At 37.0% G+C, this 23,754-nt stretch overlaps 1 protein-coding gene across 3 annotated transcripts in view; it reads right to left on the reverse strand.

Moving 5' to 3' along the window:
* LOC139941614 (S phase cyclin A-associated protein in the endoplasmic reticulum-like) overlaps positions 1 to 23,754 on the reverse strand; it is an 81,120-nt gene that overhangs the window by 52,056 nt on the left and 5,310 nt on the right. For 2 of the 3 annotated variants that reach the window (XR_011786611.1, XM_071938194.1), the window contains exons 5-26: positions 21,474 to 21,572; positions 20,425 to 20,574; positions 18,657 to 18,850; positions 17,782 to 18,192; positions 17,345 to 17,433; positions 16,983 to 17,165; positions 15,586 to 15,779; positions 14,624 to 14,735; positions 13,668 to 13,808; positions 12,435 to 12,590; positions 11,227 to 11,369; positions 10,181 to 10,262; positions 9,421 to 9,576; positions 8,273 to 8,374; positions 7,140 to 7,339; positions 6,175 to 6,304; positions 5,137 to 5,249; positions 3,696 to 3,819; positions 2,549 to 2,754; positions 1,674 to 1,829; positions 1,115 to 1,349; positions 529 to 681 (exon numbers count right to left, since the gene is read on the reverse strand). Coding sequence is in view for 2 of the 3 variants with exons in the window: in XM_071938194.1 (XP_071794295.1) it covers positions 529 to 681; positions 1,115 to 1,349; positions 1,674 to 1,829; positions 2,549 to 2,754; positions 3,696 to 3,819; positions 5,137 to 5,249; positions 6,175 to 6,304; positions 7,140 to 7,339; positions 8,273 to 8,374; positions 9,421 to 9,576; positions 10,181 to 10,262; positions 11,227 to 11,369; positions 12,435 to 12,590; positions 13,668 to 13,808; positions 14,624 to 14,735; positions 15,586 to 15,779; positions 16,983 to 17,165; positions 17,345 to 17,433; positions 17,782 to 18,192; positions 18,657 to 18,850; positions 20,425 to 20,574; positions 21,474 to 21,572 (3,529 nt within the window). In the remaining variant the exon portion in view is untranslated. The remainder of the gene's footprint in view (positions 1 to 528; positions 682 to 1,114; positions 1,350 to 1,673; positions 1,830 to 2,548; positions 2,755 to 3,695; positions 3,820 to 5,136; positions 5,250 to 6,174; positions 6,305 to 7,139; positions 7,340 to 8,272; positions 8,375 to 9,420; positions 9,577 to 10,180; positions 10,263 to 11,226; positions 11,370 to 12,434; positions 12,591 to 13,667; positions 13,809 to 14,623; positions 14,736 to 15,585; positions 15,780 to 16,982; positions 17,166 to 17,344; positions 17,434 to 17,781; positions 18,193 to 18,656; positions 18,851 to 20,424; positions 20,575 to 21,473; positions 21,573 to 23,754) is intronic. The other variant, XM_071938195.1, reaches the window with a different exon arrangement.

Below are 23,754 nucleotides of genomic sequence, written 5' to 3' on the forward strand. Positions count from 1 at the left end.
AATGGCTTATACAATCATAACCTACAAATAATAACAAACTTTGAAAATTTAAATTTGATGTAATTTTAGTTTGACAGTTTGGCAAAATTACAAATCAAGAAAGTAATCACACCGATTGTTACCAGATGATTTCTGAGTGAGGCCGAAAATGGATTGAATTTTCATGGCGCAGTGAGGAGGGAATGATGCTACATTCAATATTGCGTGCACGCTAAAGGGTTAACTACCACCTGGGCAGAAGGTAGGAAATTGCGACAGACACAAAGGAAACTTAAGTTCCCCAAAATATTTGAATATGTGCGAGACTTTTTTTCCAGACACGTGAAATTTGTAATAGACCTTATGCATTGACGTCATCCAGCGGCCATCTTAGTGGAAAAACGGTGACGAAACAATCGAAATGCACAGATTTGTACACGCGGCGCACAGGATTGGCCAATGAACCTCCTCCTTTTGACCTCTAGGTGAGGGCGCCCTACTGAAATGACGTCATGTGCATAAGGTCTATAAGACAGTACTAATACGAACCTGGTTGTCTGTGTTGAGTATAGTGAAGTATCCCACTATGAGTATAATCTCATGTAGTAAGTCCTCGCAGCTAACAAAGTGACTACAGTACCAGATTAAGTAGGTCGCTATGTGACGGAACTCCAGAGAGATACCTTCTGCTCCCAGAGCACTCTGCCAAAAAAGAAACGACAAGACAAAATGATACAAGATCTCTCTTCTGCTTGTTTTCAACAATAATAAGAACAAATCCCAACAAGTAGTAATCAGGGTTCTCCACAGGTTTTTTTCATAACTGTGGGGGCATTCTTGACCCATATTTTTGAAGTTTGGCCGAAACACCCTAGATTGAAACAAGTTCTTCGGAATGTTTTCTATTTGGTATTAATCTTGGTTTTAAAAGCCCTAAGCAGCAAGTGCAATCTGGAGCACTTTTTTATGGGGGAAAAACAATAATAATCGGCATGCAAATAGCGCGTACCCCTGAGTGTACCCCCACCATGCAAAATTTTAAAATCCTCCTTAAAAGGAAACCAGAAAACTTTATGATAAGGACATGAATGAACAGCACAGGGAATTAAAACTGATTGGGCATTGTGGTGATTACCTGCATCATCTCTAGGTCTAGCACAGCGATATTACTCAGCATCTTAATCCCAGCGTTCACAACATTCAGGGTGTGTTCCGGTAGCTCAGGAGGTGTAGCCGTACTACCGCGGGGAGGATTGCCACCATGAAGGAGGATGCCATACAATAAGGAGATAATACCACTGAAACCTGTCGCTTTGAACGTGGTTAGGAGTTGGGTAGGGTCCTCTTTCTTAGCTGTGAATATACTCGATCTGTGTAGGAAAATGTACAGTAAAGGTTGGGTCATTGATTGGTTTTCAAAACATAATCAGGGACACAACATCCTTAAACACATTCAAGTCACTTCTGAAAGCCCGCTTGTTTCAGGAGGCCTACCATCAACGACATGTTTATCATTGATGCACACTGGAAGGCAATTTTCATGTATTTAAATGTGATGTTTATAATAAATTGAATTGAATTTTTTTTGTTTTGTGCCTCAGTGCCTTTGAGCAAACCTTTGATTTAGGTGCTTTATAAATTGATTATGAATGATTGATTGATTTTCCAGAGTTCTTTGAGATAAATGGTCTTACCTGTTCGACGCTGTGGACACAAACTTCGTCATGGCTCCCAGCAATCCCAAACTATGCTGCAGAAACTCTGCTAGAGATGGATTTTCATCAACGGTTCCTCGCACACAGTTGAAAAATGATGTCAGACTGTCGATAACGCCACAGCACACAAGATAGCTGGAACAAAATGTAGAAAATCAAAAAATGACCAAGGTTGTCTTTGTAACACTTGCACAATGAAATTAGTTCAGGCAAATTGTTTAGCATATTAACGTAAATGTTTTGGTTATTAACATCAAGTTTTGATCTCCCACTTCTCAATCAGGGCTCCAAATTTACACTGAACCATTGGACAACAAGCCCGAGCAAAGTGATTTAAAGACCTGCTTGAACGAAAATGTCAAGTCGTGAACTTTGCTGAATTTTATTTAAAATGTTTTCAATCAATAAGGAAATCGATTCATATGACTATTAAAAGATTTTAACTGTGTAATAAAACAATTGTTTTGAATACCTTTTTTTATCCAGGGCTTTTCGGGAAAAGATTTGCGAAAAGCTCTGTTACGTAATCAGTCATATTGACACACGCCATCAACCACAGAATTGTCTTTAGTATTTCAAAACCTTGAGGTTGGGGCCTGATTTGTTTAATTGTATAATACAAAAAATTCTGAAGTTTACAAATATCAAAATTACATTGAAATGGTGAACAAACGCATTATAAACAAGTTAAAGTAGCCTTTCCGTTAAAAACATTCCGCTCAAGTAGCTGTTATTGGCGTCACGCCAATAAACTAATGAAAGTCAGGTGGTCTTGTGCTTTTTTATATTAAGTGAGACTACCTCATTGTGAAAAATCTTCAACACTGACAAAATGATAACATGATGACACATACCTGATAAGATCCTGACCACATTGGTCAAATATATCCGTCTGTTTCTTCTGTGCATTGGACCGACTATCTGAAGAAGGGCTTTGTGGCCGATACTTGACCAGACAGAACAAGACTGTGGATAGAAGCTGCATTAAGCAACTTGAGATAGGGTCTGGAATGGTCTTAGGAAGGTCAGTAGACAGATCAGAGGACTGTGGATCAATCAACTGTAGAAGAATACATTGAAGAGATTCAATCAGTAAACTTATTCAAAGACACTGGACACTATTGGTAATTGTCAAAGACCAGTCTTCTCACTTGGTGTATCTCAACGAATGCATAAAATAATAAACCTATGAAAATTTGATCTTGTCATGCCCTTGTCACACAAAGTTTTGTGATTTCAGATGCTTAATTTTGAGAACTCAAAATCTAATTCTGAGGTCTCGAAATCAAATTCGTTGAAAACTACTTCTTTCTTGAATACTACGTTACTTCAGAGGGAGTCGTTTCTCACAATGTTTTATACTATCAACAGCTCCCCATTACTCGTTACAAAGTCAGGTTTTAAACAACTAATCTTGAGTTCTATAACAAGTATTACGAAGCTAATTAACAATACGCCGGCTCATGACTATAAGGTTGTTAGTGAAGTTTGTATGGATTTCATGAAAGTGCTTTGGATTTTTTCGTAGTCTTTTTTTAAAATGAGAAATTGCCTAACATCAAGGCCAGACGCATACTTCAAGGTGAGGGCTATACTCAACTAGTTTGAGCTGTCAACTCAAATCAACTCTCACCAGGAGCACGTTGCCACTAACCCATGGAGCTGAAACAGGGTTAACCCCTTCACAGTCCGTAAAGGATGTAGGCATGGGTACCATCCACTAGGAGCCTGACTGGCAGAGCACAATGTACTACCTTTGCAACTTTTTACAAAGCAGTTATGGTTTAGTGCCTTGCTCAATGGCATAAGTGTCATGATCAGGTATCAAACCCACACTCTTCTGCTGACAACACCAGAGCTTAGGTACAGTGAACTACACCGCTTGGCCATGGTGAGTGAAGTTTATTGATGAGAAAGGTCTCCAAAGCTATTCCCCCCCCCCCCTCTGATTTGGAGCTGAGTATACCCAAATGAGGATATTTATTAACAGTGATGACTTACCCCCAGCTGATGGACCAGTAGTTCCACAATAGGAGCAACCTTGCCACTGTACAGCGCATACTGGCAGTTATCAAAGCAGCCTTTACATCCAAGCCGAAAAGCATTGGCTGCAGAACACACAGACCTAAAAACAGGATAATAACATTGAGTTCGGTTTGGGTTTTGAAGAATCTAAAAGAAAATAAATGTAAAATTCACATGGACCCTGTGTGCTATTCTTTTGGTCGACGCATCATTACATTTGATCAGGTTTATATCATATTCGCTACAAAACCATCTTCATAATAATCCAATAAAAAATGTTGCCATTTCAACCTAACTTGTGACAGGTTAACTTTATGAAAATGTACATGAAATGTTTGTTATAATTCTTCAAGAGCCCAATGCTGTAAATCCCTTTAAATATATTGTACATTTTGCTTTGTCTTTCAACCATATTCAACAAGGGTGACCCATCCAGGACAGCTGATCATTAAGGCCCTCACATTACATTAAAAAAACTTTGGAAGAAAGTGCGAAAACAGGTTAACTTTATGAAAATGTACATGAAATGTTTGTTATAATTCTTCAAGAGCCCAATGCTGTAAATCCCTTTAAATATATTGTATATTTTGCTTTGTCTTTCAACCATATTCAACAAGGGTGACCCATCCAGGACAGCTGATCATTGAGGCCCTCACATTACATTAAAAAAACTTTGGAAGAAAGTGCGAAAACAGGTTAACTTTATGAAAATGTACATGAAATGTTTGTTATAATTCTTCAAGAGCCCAATGCTGTAAATCCCTTTAAATATATTGTATATTTTGCTTTGTCTTTCAACCATATTCAACAAGGGTGACCCATCCAGGACAGCTGATCATTGAGGCCCTCACATTACATTAAAAAAACTTTGGAAGAAAGTGCGAAAAAAGGAAAATTAGTCAGTTATTAAAAATGGACAATAACACATACAGATAATTGGACACAATTACATACCCTATCAGCCAACCACACAATTGAAATAAATTTAAAGGCAGTGGACACTATTGGTAATTACTCAAAATAATTATTGGCATAAAACCTTACTTTGTAACGGGTAATGGGGAGAGGTTGATGGTATAAAACATTGTGAGAAACGGCTCCCTCTGAAGTGATGTAGTTTTCGAGAAAGAAGTAATTTTCCACGAATTTGATTTCAAGACTTCAGATTTAGAATTTGAGGTCTCGAAATCATGCATCTGAAAGCACACAACTTCGTATGACAAGGGTGTTTTTTTCTTTCATTATTATCACGCAACTTCGTCGTCCAATTGAGCTCCAATTTTCACAGGTTTGTTATTTTATGCATATGTTGAGATACACCAAAAGAGAAGACTGGTCTTTGTCAATTACCAATAGTGTCCAGTGTCTTTAAATATTAAATTGACAGAACAGGATGGACATATCTGTAGGTACTCACTTTGCAGGGATGATATTAGAGACAGTGTTACTTCCTGAATCAGCCAGCATCAAGATACGAGTAAGTGTAGATAGACCACCACAAGCTCTGAAGGTTATCTGATCAGCTTGCTCCTAAAAAATAAAACACAGATACTTATTATTCAAGAGTCAAGAGTAACCAAGCACACAGGTATCATTCATGTCAAATACTACTGAAAGATCCAGCCATCGATTTCACAAAGAGTTAGGACTCGTCTTATCTCGAGTTAAGACGAGTAACTCGTCTCAACTTAGGATTAATCTTAGGGTCTGCATGCTACAGTGCAGGGTTGGGACTCGTCCTAAGTCCTAAGATTAGTCTTAAGTTAGGAAGAGTTTTGTGAATTCGACGGCAGATCTATTTCCTATGGAATGCTCGCTACGAACCATCTTAGGGGTCTACTGACCAACCTCACCTGCAATTGTAGTTATTGTTCTTAGAAGTTAAGTTATTTTTGTTGCTCATTTGCTTTTCACTCGGTGTTATGGTGTTATGTCTTGCGTATATTTTTGTTTTGTCTTCTCTGCACTGTACCATGGCCAACTTTGTTGACCATGATAAATGACCTGTACTTAAGTATGCTTTCTTTATCCTCTACCTATTGATATTTTGTATATATTGATTTGCTCAATAAAGATTGATTTACCACCACTCTTTCGGCGAACCTAAAGAGCCAAACTGTTTAAGCTTTTTTAAATTCTGTATTAGAAAAAAAAAGTGTTTCTAACCAAACAAAATGTATCGAGCTGATTTGTGTTGCCTTGGAACATCCAAAACTCAATAGTAATTCTTGAGTGATATTGCCCTTTCGTGATTACATGTATATTATGGGACGTATATGTACGATTTATGACAATTTTTTAGTACATGAACAAATTGTACATATATACGATAATGGCAATGAAAGAGTTAATTTCATATGACACATGATGTTGAATGGACCAATGAGAATTCAACTCTTGGTCAAGCATAAAGAATATGCGTAATGTATAGTAATTATCATGACAACATCAGTACCTTCTTAGCTAAGATGCGATTGATCTCTCCTAATGCTCTGTCCATTGCTGACACCTTGCTCTGCTCCCATGGCCCACTGGCATCTTGAGACTGCAAGTACTTGTTGAGATCTTTAATCAACTTCTGTAGCCTGCAATACAGACAAAAAAAAACCAATAAATTATTTGATCAAACTGTACATCAGTTTGTTTGTTTTTGAATGTATTGTCTGTTCAGTTTGACAAAGAAAATAAATCAAATCAAGTCAAAGAAAAAAAAAAGTCTGAGTGCATTATGTTTGTCACAATGATTGCAACATGCTTGTATTTCAGGTCGTAATGCATTTTGTTCCTTGAGTAAATCTGGGAATATTTAAAAGAGACTTGAATGTGTTTACTACTTTTTTTTCTTTCTTAAAGAGAGATCGCCTAACATCACAAGACCTTACGACCACTTCTAGGTGAGAGCTACACTTAACTAATATGGGCTATCAACCCAAATTAAATGCTATGTATGCATGGGTATCATCCACCAGGCTTAACAGAGCAGAATGCACTACCTTCCCTCAAGGGCACCAGTGCCATGAGCGGGTATCGAACCCACACTCTGCTGCTGACAACACCAGAGGTTGGGTCCGGTGAACTAGACTGCCCGGCCACAAAACGCCACGAATGTCGACAAAAGGTACACAAAAAGTATAGTTGCGGCACTTAACATTATTTTGGCTAGTTACCCTCCTGATCATGTTCTATTAGTTGTTTTTGTATAATTTTTGTGTGCTTTTTGCTTGAGTAATTATTGTGTTCATTCTTATTTTGATTGGTTTGTTCTGTTATTATTTCATTGATACTGTCCTGTTTTGATGTACTTGTATTTGTTGAGGTCAATAAATAATAATAATAATAATAATAATAATAATAATAATAATAATAATAATAATAATAATAATAATAATAATAATAATAATAATTTGAAGAGCATCTTACTTTGCTCTGAGACGAGACTCATTCCCTTGTGGTGTCTTGGAGGGTAGGTTGTTTTCATACTCTTTCCCCTTGGACGCCATCCTCTGGCGTAGTTTACGAGCTCTCTTACGACATCCTTTTTGTCTCTCCTTCTCGGCCATCTCTTGAGGATCAGGACGATCCAACGATGCATCCACAAGAAGTTTCAACGAGTAACTCTCCTACAAATCAAGAAATTGGTCATCAATCAGGCCTGTCATCAATTAAATATTTTATTAGTCATAATAAAAAGTACATGAAATTCCTTTTCCCACAATGATTGTTTGGTTGTTTATGATTTTAATTTGCAAATTTGTATCATCATTTCCATGTGTCTTTGTATCATCACACACACCGCTGTGGTCTTGATGAAATGGTGGGATATAAAACATTTGTGTATTGTATTGTATTGTATTGTATTGCATTGTATTGAAAAGTTTATATAAAAATAAATAAAAAATACATAAAAACCACTTTACGACAATTCCACATCCTTCAATATTGCGTAGCTAGCACATCTTAACTTTAAAAGTTTCATGAAACCATTCATTTCCCCACAAGAGGGAATAATGATGTTCAGTGGGTGGATCAGGTTGGCTCAGCGGTTTCTTTCCCCGCCTTTCACCTCTGTGGACCCCGGTTCGAAACCCTGCTCAGACCAGAGCCTTGCATGTGGATTGGGTTTCCATGTGATTGCGTGGGTTTTCCCTCTTTTGGGTTTCCCTCCCACATCTGAAACTGACCTTTTCTTCTCATTTTCTATTCATTCTGTTATTGGCGCTAATTGTGCCATAGGATGTGTAAACAAATCCAATTACCAGAATAAGATTGAAGGAAGTGAAGTCACTTGTATATCTTCATTTACATTAACTTAAGTAGGATTTGAAACTTTGCATGGTGGAGATAAGATATAGAAGAGTTTGCGGTAACACCATGTAATAACAATCTCTAAATGAGTTAGGGTGGTTCTGGAGTTAACCCAACGGTTCTTTTCAGAACCACCCCCAACTCATTTAGAGATTGTTATTACATGGTGTTACCGCAAACTCTTCTATACATTAACTTACAAACGACATTAATTTCAAAGAAATAATTTCTCTGCATAAGATACTTACAATTTCTTCATCGTTCATGTGCTTTCCTTGATGTTTCTCTAAGACAGCCTCCTTGTGTTTCTTTCCTCTAAGATGACTCAAAAGATAAACCTCTGATGGAATCTATAGCAAGACAGAATAGTACGTAAGATATTTACTGGCAAGGCTCTCTTCACCCCATACAAGGCTCAAAACTGTTCTTTTGATAAATAGCTACATAAGAAAACATATGAGATAAAAATGTTGAATAAATTTTCCTCTTAAAGGATTTGGGTACTTTTTGTAACACAAAACACAATGTCAACAGATTTACACTAACCTTACACCGATTGAAGATAATGATGGTAGAAAGCGTACCTTAAAATATTTGTTACTGAGGTGCTGTAGTTTTTGAGAAATAAGTTAAACCAGGCCATGAAAATACGTTTTTACATGCTAAAATAATTTTCGTCTATGATCACCAAGACGAAAATTATTTTCATGACATTGTTTTACTCATTTCTCAAAAACCACAGCACCTAAGCAAGTAATATTTTTAGGGAAACTTTCTACCATCATTATCTTCAAACTGTGTATGTTTAATGTAAATCTGTGGACATTGTGTTTTTTGTCCTACAAAAAGTACACAGACCCTTCAAACAGTTTACACTGTAGAACGGAGTTCCACAGAGATGCAGTACATGGAAAACAAACATTGGTGCGGCTCTTTGTTCTTCATGTGAGAACAAACAGAAAGCCTGGTCTCAGGCTCAAAAAACCCAATATCTTGAGCCTTGCACACACGTCCATATGCGGCTACTGTGCCACACTCACCATTTTGGTGGCCAATAGGTTTTGCGTGTAAACGCCGCGTCGCCTAAATTGCGCACTTCACTGAATAACACACAGTGACATTGCCCACCAATATGGTGCATCAAAGATTATTCTGATGATGACGTCAGTTGAATTGGGTCAGAAGGAGGGACCAGGTTGGATGGCAAATTTACTAGTCTGTATTTTTCCTTGTACAAAAAAAAAGAAATTTTCTTGGGGGCCGACCGGGAAAGCATGCAGGGGTCACCGTGAGGAAACAAAACTTCCACCACAGGGGATAGCCTACAGTGTGAAAAGGGCTATATATTAATTCATACAACACAGACTGGATTGGTCTGCTAGGGATTGGAACCTACCATGACAGCACAAAGTGAGCACATCTTCTTCTTCTCATATGGATTGTGTTTTGGAGCCACATCAGTAGTTCGGTAGTGTCTGAGCATACTAAGCTCAATAGCTTTCTCTCGTTTCTGCTCAATCTGTTGGTTATGACGACGAGTAGTCTCATCATGCTGGTAAGTATAAATATCAATATCAGTTAAAAATCAATATCAAGCTTGGTAGACAAAAACCATCAATATCAATCATAAAGAGTGACCGCATCAACAATGGCATGACTTCAAAATAGACGGCTAGTGTTATCAAGGTGGTGGAGAAAAACACCCATATCAAATAAAAATCAATACCATGCCAATATCAATTTAAACATAATAATAATAATAAAACAATAACAAAGTCTTATACAGCGCACATATCTACCAACAAGGTACTCAAGACGCTTAATTAGTAAATACATTTATATAGAAAGAGAAGTTATTGAAAGTTATGAATTCCGAGACCAAATAATGTAGCACCTTATAAGGGTTTACAAGGTGCTACGGCGCATTTAGCAGCCACAGCCAAGAACACCGAGGTGATTCCCTTTCCTTTTCGATAAAGAGAATCAATATCAAATTTAGAATCAATATCAAATATACAAAGGGACCACATTAATAATGTAATGATTTCAAGTACATATTTAAGAATCTCTTTTGTTCAGTTTGGTTCACAATTCTCAAATTATTAAGAAATTCAAGTATAATTTTTGTGATGAAAATCAACATTGAAATATTCTACCTTTTGTTGGATCTTCTTCTGTATTTCTTCTTCTTTGGCTAGCTGGGCTGCATTTAATGCGGACAGTCTCTGCTCCCGTTCTCTGTTAACAAAAACATCCACATCATTAAAGTTTAATCAATCATCTTTAGTCAATCGTAAGTAAACAGATGGTCAAATGTGATTTAGACTTTGGCAAAAACTGCTATAATCCATCAAAATAACCAGTATGGATGGATCGCACATGACATCATTGACCACCATAATTGATGTAAACAATGGAAAAGTGCACGACTCGATTAGCCAATGGTAGCCTTTCAAAAAAAAATTCACAAATATTAATAAAAAGTTTACATTTTTTGACCCATCTACCTACCCCGAATTTCGATTTTCAAACATTGAATAGCTTCATAATATAATCTATACACTGCAGGACAAAGTAATGCCTCGATATTTGAGATCAAAGGTTTCCAACATCAGTAGTTTTCAATGGATTTTCCTTGCTTACACAGACAACTTTGTAGTTTAGTCAGGAATGATGATAATCTTGCCAGCTTCTTCAGCTATGTATTTGGCTTTTTGGCAGTTTGGGGTTAATATTATATATTACATGTATTTTTTTAAATAAAAATTGAATACAAATTTTCAGTTATTTACTTTGACCCACCAACCACAATTTCAAGAAAGGAAACAAATCAAAATTTTTAAACATAGACATTTCTCAGGTATTTTTGGTCCTCTTTTTGGAACAGTAGTAAGTACAAAGACTGACTTATGTGTACACTGTAATAAACCTTTCAGGATATTTAATCTCATTCGTCTTTTTTCATTCACAGGCAAAAAATTTGAAAGTAAACTGAAGTAGCAAGATAAGTAGCAAGATTTCAAGCTTGAAAGAATATCATAGAAACAATTCACTTCTTCTGAGATGACAACTATTCCCTTCTTAAGACATCACCTTGTCCAACCTTATTATAGTGTACCTTAACAATGACTAATAGCCACTATAAGTTAGTGTCATATCCATAGAGTCAATAGCTACAACAAGAATAAATGGCTTTATTTACCTCGCCCGCTCTTTAGCGGCAGATTCCCTTGACCTCTCCCGCTGCTCTCTTAAGACATTAATCTTATCTTCCTGCACTTGACGATGTTTCTGCATTTCTTTAAGACGAGTCATGCGATCTTCCTCTATAGCTTTTCTTCTCTCCTGTTAATCGAATCAACATTAATCATACTAGACGTGCAACTTTGTTATTGTAAACAAACAAAAATTGAACCCAGTAAACTTTGTACCCTGTTAGTTTTCTACAGCACTATTGCTTTAAGGGTCAGAATACTTTTAGTAATGACTCTAAAAATTAATGTAAATAAAAAACATACTTGGTAAGAAAGAAGTACAGCAGCTTTGGATAGTAAAATGCATCTTGAGAAACTTTTCACTTTGAAGTACCCCGACTATGGAAATAGATGTCACCTTTTATCCCCAAAAACTTAAATCTGAAAAGCATTAGCGACAGTAATGTTTCTCCGATTGTGTATTCCAATTGCATATTTTTCTTCCTGCGTTGACAAGACCGCTTCAAATTTTTCAACAATATCTCACAAATGCTACAATCTTTTGAAATGAAATTTCCACAGGAGATAAAGGATTGAAAAAAACAGTGGATTCCAATTACCAAACTTATACCATCCCTTCAAGAAAATTTATTAAATTAACTGATCCTGAGGGAAAAAACACAACCTTACTTTCCTCTCCTTTCAAACACCTTCATATCTAACACTTTGAAGGAACTTTTCATCTTTTCCTTCAATTGTCAGACTCTTAAATGCACGTCTGCAGTGGTTTCTTGCACCAAACATTGTCTAGCTGAGCTTATCGGATTTAATTTGCATGCATTGACAGCGCTTCTCTTTTCAGGGGTAGGGGTGTGAGCAAGTGTGTTTTGTTCAGCTAGGCAGAGCTGCTAATATTTACATCTTGCGATCAGGGAGATTTTTGTACAACAATCAGGGAGATATTAGGAATTATATTTAATATAACGGGGGAAAGGTTGGATTTGAAACGTTGCATGGTGGAAGTATAACTAAGAGAGGTTTGCAGTAACATCATGTGAACATCTCTTTTTGAGTAGTACTGGTTCTGAAGGGAACCTGTGGTTAACGACTCAACGTTTCAATCAGTATGCTGTGATCCTTAGGCCAAACTTCCATAACATTTGGGTTTTGAAAAATCCTGGGGAGAGAGCCCTGAGCTGATTGCCGAGGCGTTTACCTGTACAGCTTCTTCCTTGGCGGCTTTCTCCACATTTTTCCTTTGCCTCTCCTCCACAATGTCTTGAAGACGAGCTTCATGTCCCATATGACGTGCCATAATATCATGTTTCTTATTCTGAGCTTCCAAGCAGTTGATGAATGCTATCTCATTAGCCTGCAAGTAATATGCACAGTTCGTTTTCAGCTAAGCTTGGTTTTCAGGGTAAGCAAACAATTTGGTTTTCCAAGTTTTGGTTTCAAGCAGCACTCTAATGTTATTGGCTGAGTTAACTTGGGCCCTACTAAAAGGAAATTTTTTCTAAATGAAAAGCATGCATTTAGTAGCAGCAGAGGTTTTATAAGCAATTTCAATTTCATACCACGGACAACCGTAAATTCTGACCAAAATAAGTCTGAACCTAGGATCAAAGTTTTAGGCGATACGTTAAAATGATGGCATTTCCAACTTTTGGTAACCCCTAAGGTTCATATTTTACAGAGCTTTTAGTTACAGTGTCTTCAGCACTAGAGAAGTAGATAAAATAACGGGATTTCTTTATATGTGAACAAAATAACAGCTGTTTTTCTTCACCAAACTGACATGAAAAAAAGCGCTGTGTTTCTTCACAAGACTGACACAAAAGTCTGAATTTAGATAAAAGTCTGCAATTTCGAAACCCCATCATACATACTGCTCAACACCTGCTACTTCCATACACATTTTAATAATTATGACGGTACACAACATTGTTAGCAAAAACAAAGTACAAAGTTGAAAACATAATCCTGATCAGAACACTAAACATTTCCATCAGGGTTCAGCTGTCAGATTTTGTACAGATTGCAAATTATTGGAACACTACCTTCAAGTTCAATTTTTCTAAAATGCTGACTCTTTCTAGATCCTTGACTTAGGGCCCGGTTCATACTTCCTGCGCACAAATTATGCAAATGCGAAACGAATGTTGACGCCACAAATTCGCAAAGAATAATTCACAACAGTTTAAAAGTGCTCAACTCCTGCGAAACATCCGCAGCGAAAACAGGCCTGTGACGTCAAAATCCGTATCACATCATTTGCTTTTGCAGGAAGTATGAACTGGGCTTCAACCAGTGTCCAAATAAGCGACTGCAGCTTGATCATCCCGCTAAAACATGCATTGAAGCATTTGGGGCCCATAGCAACACCCTCAGCCACAGCCGCAGCAGTAGCTAGCAACAGGCGCAGCCATAGCTGCAAATTAAGCCTTACTTTCTGCTCTTCTTCTTGAGCTTTTCTCCTGACTGCCTCTAGTTGTAGCTGTCTTTTCTGTTCAGCTCGTTGCTGTTTCTCATCCATGTCTTTCTTCTTCATCATCAGTAGCTCATCCTTCCAATCCCTAACTTCCTCAATCTATCAACATCAACAACTTATTATTAGATCTAATTTAAAACTTCATTGTTTACCCCTTGCTTTTATCTGTGAGCTTTCTCACTGCTTATGGTACACTTTAGTTACCTGTTCATGTTTCTTATGTTGTCATTTAGCCTTTGAGAAAGACTCTGCTAGGGTCAAAACGTCAAACCATTAACTACTTTTGGCATTTATTGTTTGATAAGCACTTTGCAACAGCCAATTTTAATTTATCATTTATAACCTCTCTGTTGCAGTAATCCCTTTGGTAATCCTCATTACCTCCCTGGTTTCATGTTACATTTTGTATTGTATTTTCTCTCTCTATTCAAAGACCAAAAATCAAAGGTATTTGTTCCCTTCAAGTAACAGATAATAAATAATAATGGAGACTTGTGTAATGTGCAATGTCTGTCCCTCTCATTGCAGATAGCCATCCATTGGTTTTCTCAAGGGGGGGGGAGGGGAGAACCATTTTATAGAATAAAATGACAGCCAAATAAACCATTGTAAGATCTCTTTTTATGAAGTCTGTATAATCTTCTGTATTTTTCAATCAAACCAACAATCTTTATGAAATGTAATGAGTGAAGCCCAGTTCATACTTCCTGGAAATGCAAATGCGAAGCAAATTTGACGTGAATTTGATGTCTCAACTCTCCTTTTATAGCGAATGTTTGACAAAAGTTGGGCACAGCTCAACTCCTGTGAATTATTTGTTGCAAATGTGTGACGTCAACATTCGTATCGCATTCGCATTTGCAGAAAGTATGCCAAGGGCTTTACAGTCAAATATTCAAAGTGTACAGGTTCACCTTTTCGTGCAGCATCTTCAATTTAACAGACTTCCTCTCATGGAGCACTTCTCGTTTCCTCTGTGCTTTGGCTTGTCTTTCCTCATGGCGCTTCTGAGCTTCAGCTCTTGTCCTATCATCCAAAAACATTGGTTAATAATAAATCATTTTAGTAAACCATGGGTGCATCAGTGATATATTACTTGATTTGGGATTGAACAAAAACAAACTGACTAGAGCAGGATTTATACCAATGGCCTCCGGATTAACGTGCCTGCGCTCTACCAACTGAGCTATCTAACTTTATCTTGCGGTTTTCCCTATTATGTCAGTATCTTTGATTCGAGGTGCGAGTCAGAAGCCATGAAATAATACTTATTAAATCTACATCTTGATGCAGGCTATTCAAAATCTTAAAGCCCATTTCTCATTCGAATCTAAAAGTTGGTTTCAGTGATACAAGAGGTAACACACTCTTCTTATTTCCATGTACTGTGTTTAAAGAAGGGTATATACCTTTGGTAATGATTCTTAAAATAAATACCCACACAAACCTACTTGTTAGCACTGCAGCTATTGATAATGTAAACCCATTCCCTTAGTAAAGAACATGGTTTTCGAGAAAGGGATTAAACCAAATTTCATATTGAGCTCAGATTGTGTATTCCAATTCCAACAGGTAATTCTTCCTGCATGGACAAAACCGATCAAGTTTTTTGGTAACATCTCAAAAATGCAACCAACTTTTGAAAATGAAACTTCCAGACCCCTTGCATATTGCGAAACACTACAGGGCTGCTGAGGTACCGCGTAAGTTTTTACGCACAAAAGAGCAGCAATCATCCAATGATTTGCCTACTAAGTGAGGGCGCATTTTGACCGAAGTGAGGGTGCTTTTTGAGAATGTGACGTCATATGCAAGGGGTTTATTGAACAGTTCCAAACACCAAAGGCAAACTTTGACTTTAAGCCCATTGTTGTACCTTTTCCTGGAAGGAGATGAGAGTTTCTCATGCATATGAAGAGCGTACCCCGGTGACCGTCCCTCTAAATCATTCATCTCTACCATTTCACCCCAGCTGACTGGGGACTGGTCATGCTGTCGTTCCTCATATTCAGCCAGCATGTCGTTCCAATCCAGGGTACGCTGAGAGCTGTCTAAGGAACTCAGCGTGTTCTGTCATCAAAATTTAAATTAAAGTATTAAAATTCATTATAATGAAAAGTACTGGATGGCTGATGTTTTGTAAAATGCTTTATACCTAATTTTTACTATAATGGTTTTAAATAAGATTAAGCTTTTAATATACAAGTAGGCCTGCATAATTGATATCACCCAATTAATGAAAATTTTGACTTGATTGATTGGCATTTCATATAAATATATTTAAACAAAAAATTAATATACTGCTTGATAAAAAAAAAATAATGGTGAAAATCGTTAATTTGTAGGTGTTCACTAAAAGCTCGAATTAATTAATAGGTTTATATAATAAAACTTAAATATCATGGTCCAAAAGTACTCTTTCCAGTTCATACATTGATCTTTCTCTGTAGTTAAGAACACGTGTAAGATGAAGAATTGAAGAAGACAAAAGAGAAGAAAGTGGGAAAACAAACAGTCATCAATAAATCAAAAGGAATTTGTTTTTACAAGACTGATTGAAATGTTGGTTGAAAAGCAGACCTCGTTCAAAAAACATTTGAAATGCAGTACATTGAAATATACAAAAGGAGATCACATTCAAAATGCAGACATCAAAATATGCAAAAGAAGATCACATTCAAAATGCAGTACATCAAAATATGCAAAAGAAGATCACATTCAAAATGCAGTACATTGAAATATACAAAAGAAGATCACATTCAAAATGCAGTACATTGAAATATGCAAAAGAAGATCACATTCAAAATGCAGTACATCAAAATATACAAAAGAAGATCACATTGAAAATGCAGTACATTGAAATATGCAAAAGAAGATCACATTCAAAATGCAGAACATCAAAATATACGAAAGAAGATCACATTCAAAATGCAGTACATCAAAATATACAAAAGAAGATCACTTCCAAAATGCAGTACATTGAGATATACAAGAGAAGATGTTTAAAATCTAGTTCATTCAGATTAGCAAATGAAGATCATAGTCAGTAGAAAATGCAGAACACCAAATTATCTTGTTCAATTTGCAGTACATAAGTGATTGTGAGGTTATTTTCAACTATCCTAAGAAACTTGAAAAAGGGTAAAGAAATAGTTTTACTATGCCACTTATAGTGGCTTTATTGATTTAACCTTTAAATCCCGACTCTTTCTTTTAATCTTTTTTGTTTAACCCAATGAAACTTGGAAAAAAAAGTTAACAAAATATTCTTACCGTGCTTAGAGCAAGGTCACTTTCTCCTTCATCCGTCTCCACAATGATTTCTTTGCTCTCTTCTTCCTCTATCTCCTTGGTCAGTTTCTCCTCCTCAGCAATCGCTGATGCCAAAGCTTCATCCTGACATTTCTGAATCTCAAAGGTTAGCGATTCCTCTTCATCGATGGCAGCAGCTACATCCTAGTAATCAATAAGAAGTTAAGTATTAATTTCAATTCAATTCAATTTTATTTATTTTATCACAGTTTACAAGTAAAAAGTGAAAATTGTTTTCCCTGTGTGTTCTTAATTGTTTAGCACAATCAATTTTAAGGAAAAAGTTAAGTACTGTTTTACAAAATCAGATTTGCTATACGTACTTCATCTAGTTTTGTCGCCAAATCTTCTTTTTCCAAATTTTTGTTGTGATCTTCTTCATCACCCGAGGACAGCAGAATCTCCTCCTTTCCTGAATAAAGAAACATTCCCAAGATCATAATGAAAAAGTGTACACAAGGTTAATGAACACTTGAAACCAGGGTCCGATTTCTTGGCTCTGCTTACCGTTTGTAAACTACGGCGCTTACGGAAGCAGGGAATTTTTGAACTACTTAGCAGGGAATTTTTGCTTGTGCACGCGCATTTTCCACATTACTAGGCCTTCTTTGCTTACACAGCTAGCGCAGAAATTCATCGCTTTCCCTTTAAGCAAAGAATGGTGATCGTAACAGACAAAATTCGGCAGTAAGCAGAGCCAAGAAATTGGGCCCAGATTTCAGATTTCTCTTGTACTTTGAACAAGAAATGACAGACTTACCTATGCAGATGGCAACAATAGCAGGGTCCAAATCCTGAATATTCAATTTTTCTTTGGGCAGCTGATTTTCTGTTGTGGTTTTCGTCACTTCCTCCTGACTTTCTACTTTAACCACTTCCGACCTTTCAACTTTGACACCTTGGTTGACGTTTGACTTCTCCCTGCTTATATTGACACTATCTACAGGTGTGTTTTCCTTCTCACTGTCTGTTCTGCTGCGTGGGGCTCCCTGATTACTACTTGTCGTCTTGATTGGAGCTTGAACGGTGTCAGAAGCGGGATTTGTGCCAGACTGAGACCTCGCAGAGTGGCTGCTGCTGGTGCTGCTGTGATGAGACCTACCCTTGAATGAGGATGGCCTGGAACGGCCTGGTTTGCTACGCTGAACAGTCTCCCAACCTTCTCCATCATCTAGGGAAATTTTGTATGAAAAAAGTACCAAACTTGACTGATATTCAGGTCTGTTCAAGGCAAAGTATACCTGTGGGTTTTGGAACCGTTCAATTGTTTCAATCCTTGATTATAAATGAAGATGTATGCAATAAAACCAACATGTGAAAGCTCCATTTCAAAGGTTGTCTTGTTTTTGATATATTTCCACACAGGAAGAATAATCCCTAATGGGAATACACAATCTGAGAAACGTTACCGACAGTTATAGTCTAGGATTCAAATTGCGGAGCAGTTTGACATATTTTTTTTTTGACAAAACCACATTACTTTGAAGAAGCTTCTCAAAATGCCTTATACAATCGAAAACTGCTATAGGCTTTTAACCAAATGTTTTTAATGCCGTTAATTTTAACAGTGATTACCAACCGTATACCTTTCCTTCAAGTGAAAAGTTTCCTCAAACTTGTCAGAAATGCACTTACCGTCTGCTGTGGAAACCTGTCCATTTACTTCCTGCTTCACGTCAGTCTTGATATTTTCCTTGTACACTTCTTTAATAACTTGCTTGTTATCAGGTTTCTTATCTGCTGGAAACCTAGCAACTGGCTTTGCAGTGCGACCTTTCACCCTGTCAGCCCAGCTGGCAATAGCTATTGTTTCAGTCAATGGCACAGGGCTTCAAAACAAAAACAAAAACTTTATGTTACAAATTTGAACTGGCGTCTAGCTTATTATATGGCCAAGCTCGGTGGTCTAGTGGTAAGACATCTGCTCAAGAAAAGCAAAGGTCGTGGGTTCAAATCTCACCAAGTAATATGCCTGTGATTTAAGAGATGTTAAATTTGCATCGGGGATAAAGAATATTGATTTTGATTTTTTTTTACCCATACACCGATGTGTGTTAGCACTGTATACTCAGTACTTTCAAAAAATATCACAGGCATGTTACTTGGGTGGGATTCAAACCCACGACCCTTGCAATTCTAAGGCAGTGTCTTACCAACTAGACTACCGAGGTTGCCCGGTTGCTAGAGGCAGTCCAAATCCTATGTTTTGGCAACAATTATAAGAGACTGCCTCTAGCTACTGGGTAACCTCGGTAGTCTAGTTGGTAAGACACTGCTCTAGAATTGCAAGGGTCGTGGGTTCGAATCCCACCCGAGTAACATGCCTGTGATATTTTTTCACAGGACTCTGGAAAGTACCGAGTGTAAAGTGCTAACACACATCGGTGTATGGGTAAAAACCAAAATTAATATTCTTTATCCCCGATGCAAATTTTACATCTCTTATAAATATGCCTGTGATTGTTATTTTCACAGTACTGAGTATACCAGGCCTGGAATAACGCGGAGGCCACAGAGGCTATTGCCTCTGTTGCTTTGGACTTAGCCTTGGTGCCCCTTCAGAAGTCACCTTTAGACTTTTTCAATGGAAATGCCTTTTGCAAATTGAATATATGGCCTTGCTCTCTCAATGATGAAACTCCACCGCTGGTATACAGTAATTATTTAACACACATTGGTGAATGGTAGAACATAAATAACATTGTTTATCCCTAATGCAAAATTTAACATTTATCACTCTCTCAAGTTAAGTTTGGACATGAGGGAATTTATAAGTGAATCAAAGCTTTAGGGGTAGTTTATCCCTGGAATAAAGAACGAAGACAATGTAAACAGCCTGCATAGTTATCTCAGAATATTCCAGAATCAAATCTATACATTAGACTCTCATTATAACAAGGTCGCTTGGACTGGCCAAATTACCTCATTGAAAAAAACCATACAAGTGGACAGTAAAACAAAAAACACAAACCAATATGAGATAAAAGACTTCTTAACACTGCTCTATACACAAGGGCAGGCTGTATTTTCTTCCCATCCATACCAGGACTAAATTTACATGCAGGCCTTGGAGGCCATGACCTTTGTTGCCCCTGGCTTTTGCCTTGATGCCCCCTCAAAAGTTTCCCATTGACTTCAAGTCGTCCCAATTAAAGAGCCCTTTGAAAAATTAAACTGGCCTTGCCCTTTCAAAGATGACATTCCAGGGGTCGATTTCACGAAGAGTTAGGACTCGTCTTGTCTCGAGTTAGGACGAGTAGCTCGTCCTAACTTAGGATGAATCTTAAGGTCTGCATGCTACAGTGCAGGGTTGGGACTCGTTCTAAGTCCTAAAAATAGTCTTAAGTTAGGAAGAGTTTTGTGAAATCGATGGCAGGCCTGCCTTACAACCCTCATTTCTCACCTTTGCCTGACTTTGGTATTATCCTGCCCAGAGAAATTAAGACTTCGGCTGACAGGACTCGGAGTGTCTCTACCTTCACCGGGGGTTGGACTGCTCCCCAGGCCCCTTCCAGGGGATATTTTGCGGATCTCCCACGCTAGAGAATTTGGTCTACGAGTTGAACATTTTTAATTAAGATTATTTTTTCATGAAGTAATGAATTGTTTTAAATGTTGTCAAACTGTATCTATAAAAAAAGGAATTGTGTTTCTACTTTAAGATTTTACTCTTTTTGTTTTTAAGAGTTTGGACATTAGGTGACAAATTTAAATTAAGGTTACTTTTTAAAGATTGTTTCCAATTTCCATCTAATAGATTGTTCAAATGTCTTCAAACTGTATCATTAATAAAGGAATTGTGTTTCTACTTCAATATTTTACTGTTTTTGTAAGAGTAGACAACCATATTAAAAGTGTAAGTAAAACAAACATGTAAAATGTGCTGCAACAGTTGACATAAAAGTAATCAAACAAACACAACTAAAATCTTAATCAAAATTGTTAGGAATTGAACTTAATAAGTGTCCAGCAGAGCCTTGGCTCATATGAATCAATGTTGCTTATCACAACTTAAATTACATGTTGCTTATGGAACTGAGCATTGGTGAGAAATGTAAACAAAACTGGTGGTTGGGGTTTTTTGCCAAACAATTGCTTGTTTCAAGTGCCAGGATTGTTTTGATAATTTCATCTCTGGAGTTTAACAAACATGACAAATGAAAACAGTCATTTTCTGTTAAAATAAAGGTATAATTTCACAAACATTTGAAAAGTTTTACCCAATATTATCTTTATAAATGGCATAAATTGTCAAGTTGTTCAAACAAATCTGTGGTAGTTTCAATTTTGAATTTGTATTATAAGTTATTAGCAATCAGTAGTCATTGCTTTTACAGAATAAAATAACCCACATAATTATTTAGCAAATGCCAGAGAGATTACCCAAACAGAATAAGGCTTTGCTACTCTACTACACGACAGCCCAAATTTGTGCTGCGTAACAGAACCCACCGGCGAGGCGTGGGGGCCCTGCTATCAGGGGGCCAGCTGGGTGTTCTATGCTTGGCTGGTGACGAAGACTTGCGTACCTCCCACACAATTGACGTAGGTCTTTTTAGTGGGTGGATTGTGTCAGAGCGAAGTTAATGCCAGAAGAAACAAACACAACACAGTGGAAGAGAAGAGGAGAGGCATAAAAGATAAAAAACAAAGAAAGGGTGATAGCAATAAAGTAAAAACCAATCAAATATGAGATGACATCCTGTAAAATGCTGATCAATTCTGATTTATTTTGTTTCCCAAAGAGTTGCAGATTTTTTTTATTATAAACTGCTTAGAAACTGACTCAAAGATTAATCTTGAAGAAGAATGCTGCTTGCAACCACAAGTTCACTGTTCATACTCATTTCATGGTGACATCTGGGCCAAATTTCAGCTTTAAGCACAACAACATTATGCTTACCAACACCAGAATAGGGTTACCAGCCAAAATAGCAAGTTGCAATACAATCTATGACTGGTATCCTGCATTCTTTCACTTAGCAGGACATTTGTAAGCACTATTTTCTGCTAAAGCGATTCTATGAAATTGGGCCCTTGTCTTTAGAATGAGGAAATCGGAAGTGCCTCTTTCGTGTCTACAAACAAATTTTGTCTCAGTAATACAGGGTTCCGATTTCAAAAGATAACAATATTTTTATCATTGTGCACAATTGTCAAAAGCATGCATTGCAGCTATTCATTGATCATGCTTAGTTAGTAAGCAAGTTTTTTTGTTTTTTTTTAAACGAAGTCATTGCATATCAGGTGATATCTCAAATTGGAATGGTTATAACTCTGGATTAACTCTGGTCAAAAAAATTGTGAGGTTCCAATTTGTCTTTGGTAATTTGAGAACAAAACAAATGGACTTGAATAAGATATTGGTCTATCAAAATCAAAACCAATACCTTTATCAAACTATATCAAGATTTCATAAAAACATATCAGCATCTAATATATCAGATTTGTTATTTGGGGACATTCTGGAATCTACAATTTTTTCCTTGGTTGTAAATCATGTTCAAAAGGATATTTACACTTTGGTTATCATGTTTGAAAATTGTTTTTCTAAATGTAAAAAAGGCTTTTTAAACTTTTTGTTTTTACTGTTTATATATTCTTTTAAAGGAGTTTTATAAAAACAAGAATGGGTTTTCTTCCATGCAACAACCATGTTTCTACATGAGATTTAATCATTTTAAACAACAAGTATACTACCAAATGGTATAAACATCCTTCAGAACATACATGCAAACACAAACATTAACCAATTAATGCACAACTACGTCAAACTGCAAGCTCAAATACCAGGGAACAACAACAATCTAGGTTGAGAATTGGTGGGGAGGGCGAAGGGTGAAGGTTGGGGGGGGGGTTTAGTTCAAAGGATACGTTAAACTTGAAAGATGCAGTTCAGGATATAAGGACTGTTTGCTTTACAATGGTACTCGAGTGGTAACAGTACATACAGGCAGCAGGGGTTTTTATACATGCATTTGCAAGAATTAAGGGGTGCTACATGTATGCTCGGGAAGTCAACATGCATTAATCATTTGCCTTTGGGATCCTTTCATTTGGCAGCCATTATTGTTTCAGGCCTTGAACTTCAGTTCTGAAGGGGCACATCAGAATCCTTATAAGAAAATTTGTACAGGAACCTTGCAAAGAGCACCACAGCAAAGCACTAGACACCACTGCAATTGCTGTGGGTGCCGTGGGTTATTTCGGGGCCTGTTGTTTTTTCTCCTGAATAAACAAGTGCAAGTACAGAGGCCTTGCTTACAGCCACAATATCATGGAGCCAAGATCCATCTTATGGTAGTGCTTGCCACAGTATTTTGCGCATAATTATGCGGTAAGGAATGCTATGAAACTGCTAACTTTCATTAGTTTTGCATTCAAAATGGCTGCTGTGTGAAAGTATTATTGTACATGAATTTTGTTTTCTTCTGCAACGCATTTTAAGCAAAGTGAAATGTTCACAAGACTAAATCCAATACGTGCAAAATCAAACCATAGAGTAACAAACTCCACCCTGTTTGTTGCTATTCTTAAAATCGAATCAGCTCAAATAAAAAAAATTGATGAAAATTATGTTATAAATGCAAATGTGTCAACATGGAATATTAATCAACAACACGTATGTTTAGTTAAATCATTTGACATGAAAAAAAAGTCACAACATTGTTAATGTAAATCAAACAACACTGCAATAGTATCTCAAAGAAGTGCACAATATGCAAACGTTATC

Source organism: Asterias amurensis, chromosome 9 (genome assembly GCF_032118995.1).
Source record: "Asterias amurensis chromosome 9, ASM3211899v1".
Lineage (NCBI taxonomy): Eukaryota > Metazoa > Echinodermata > Asteroidea > Forcipulatida > Asteriidae > Asterias > Asterias amurensis.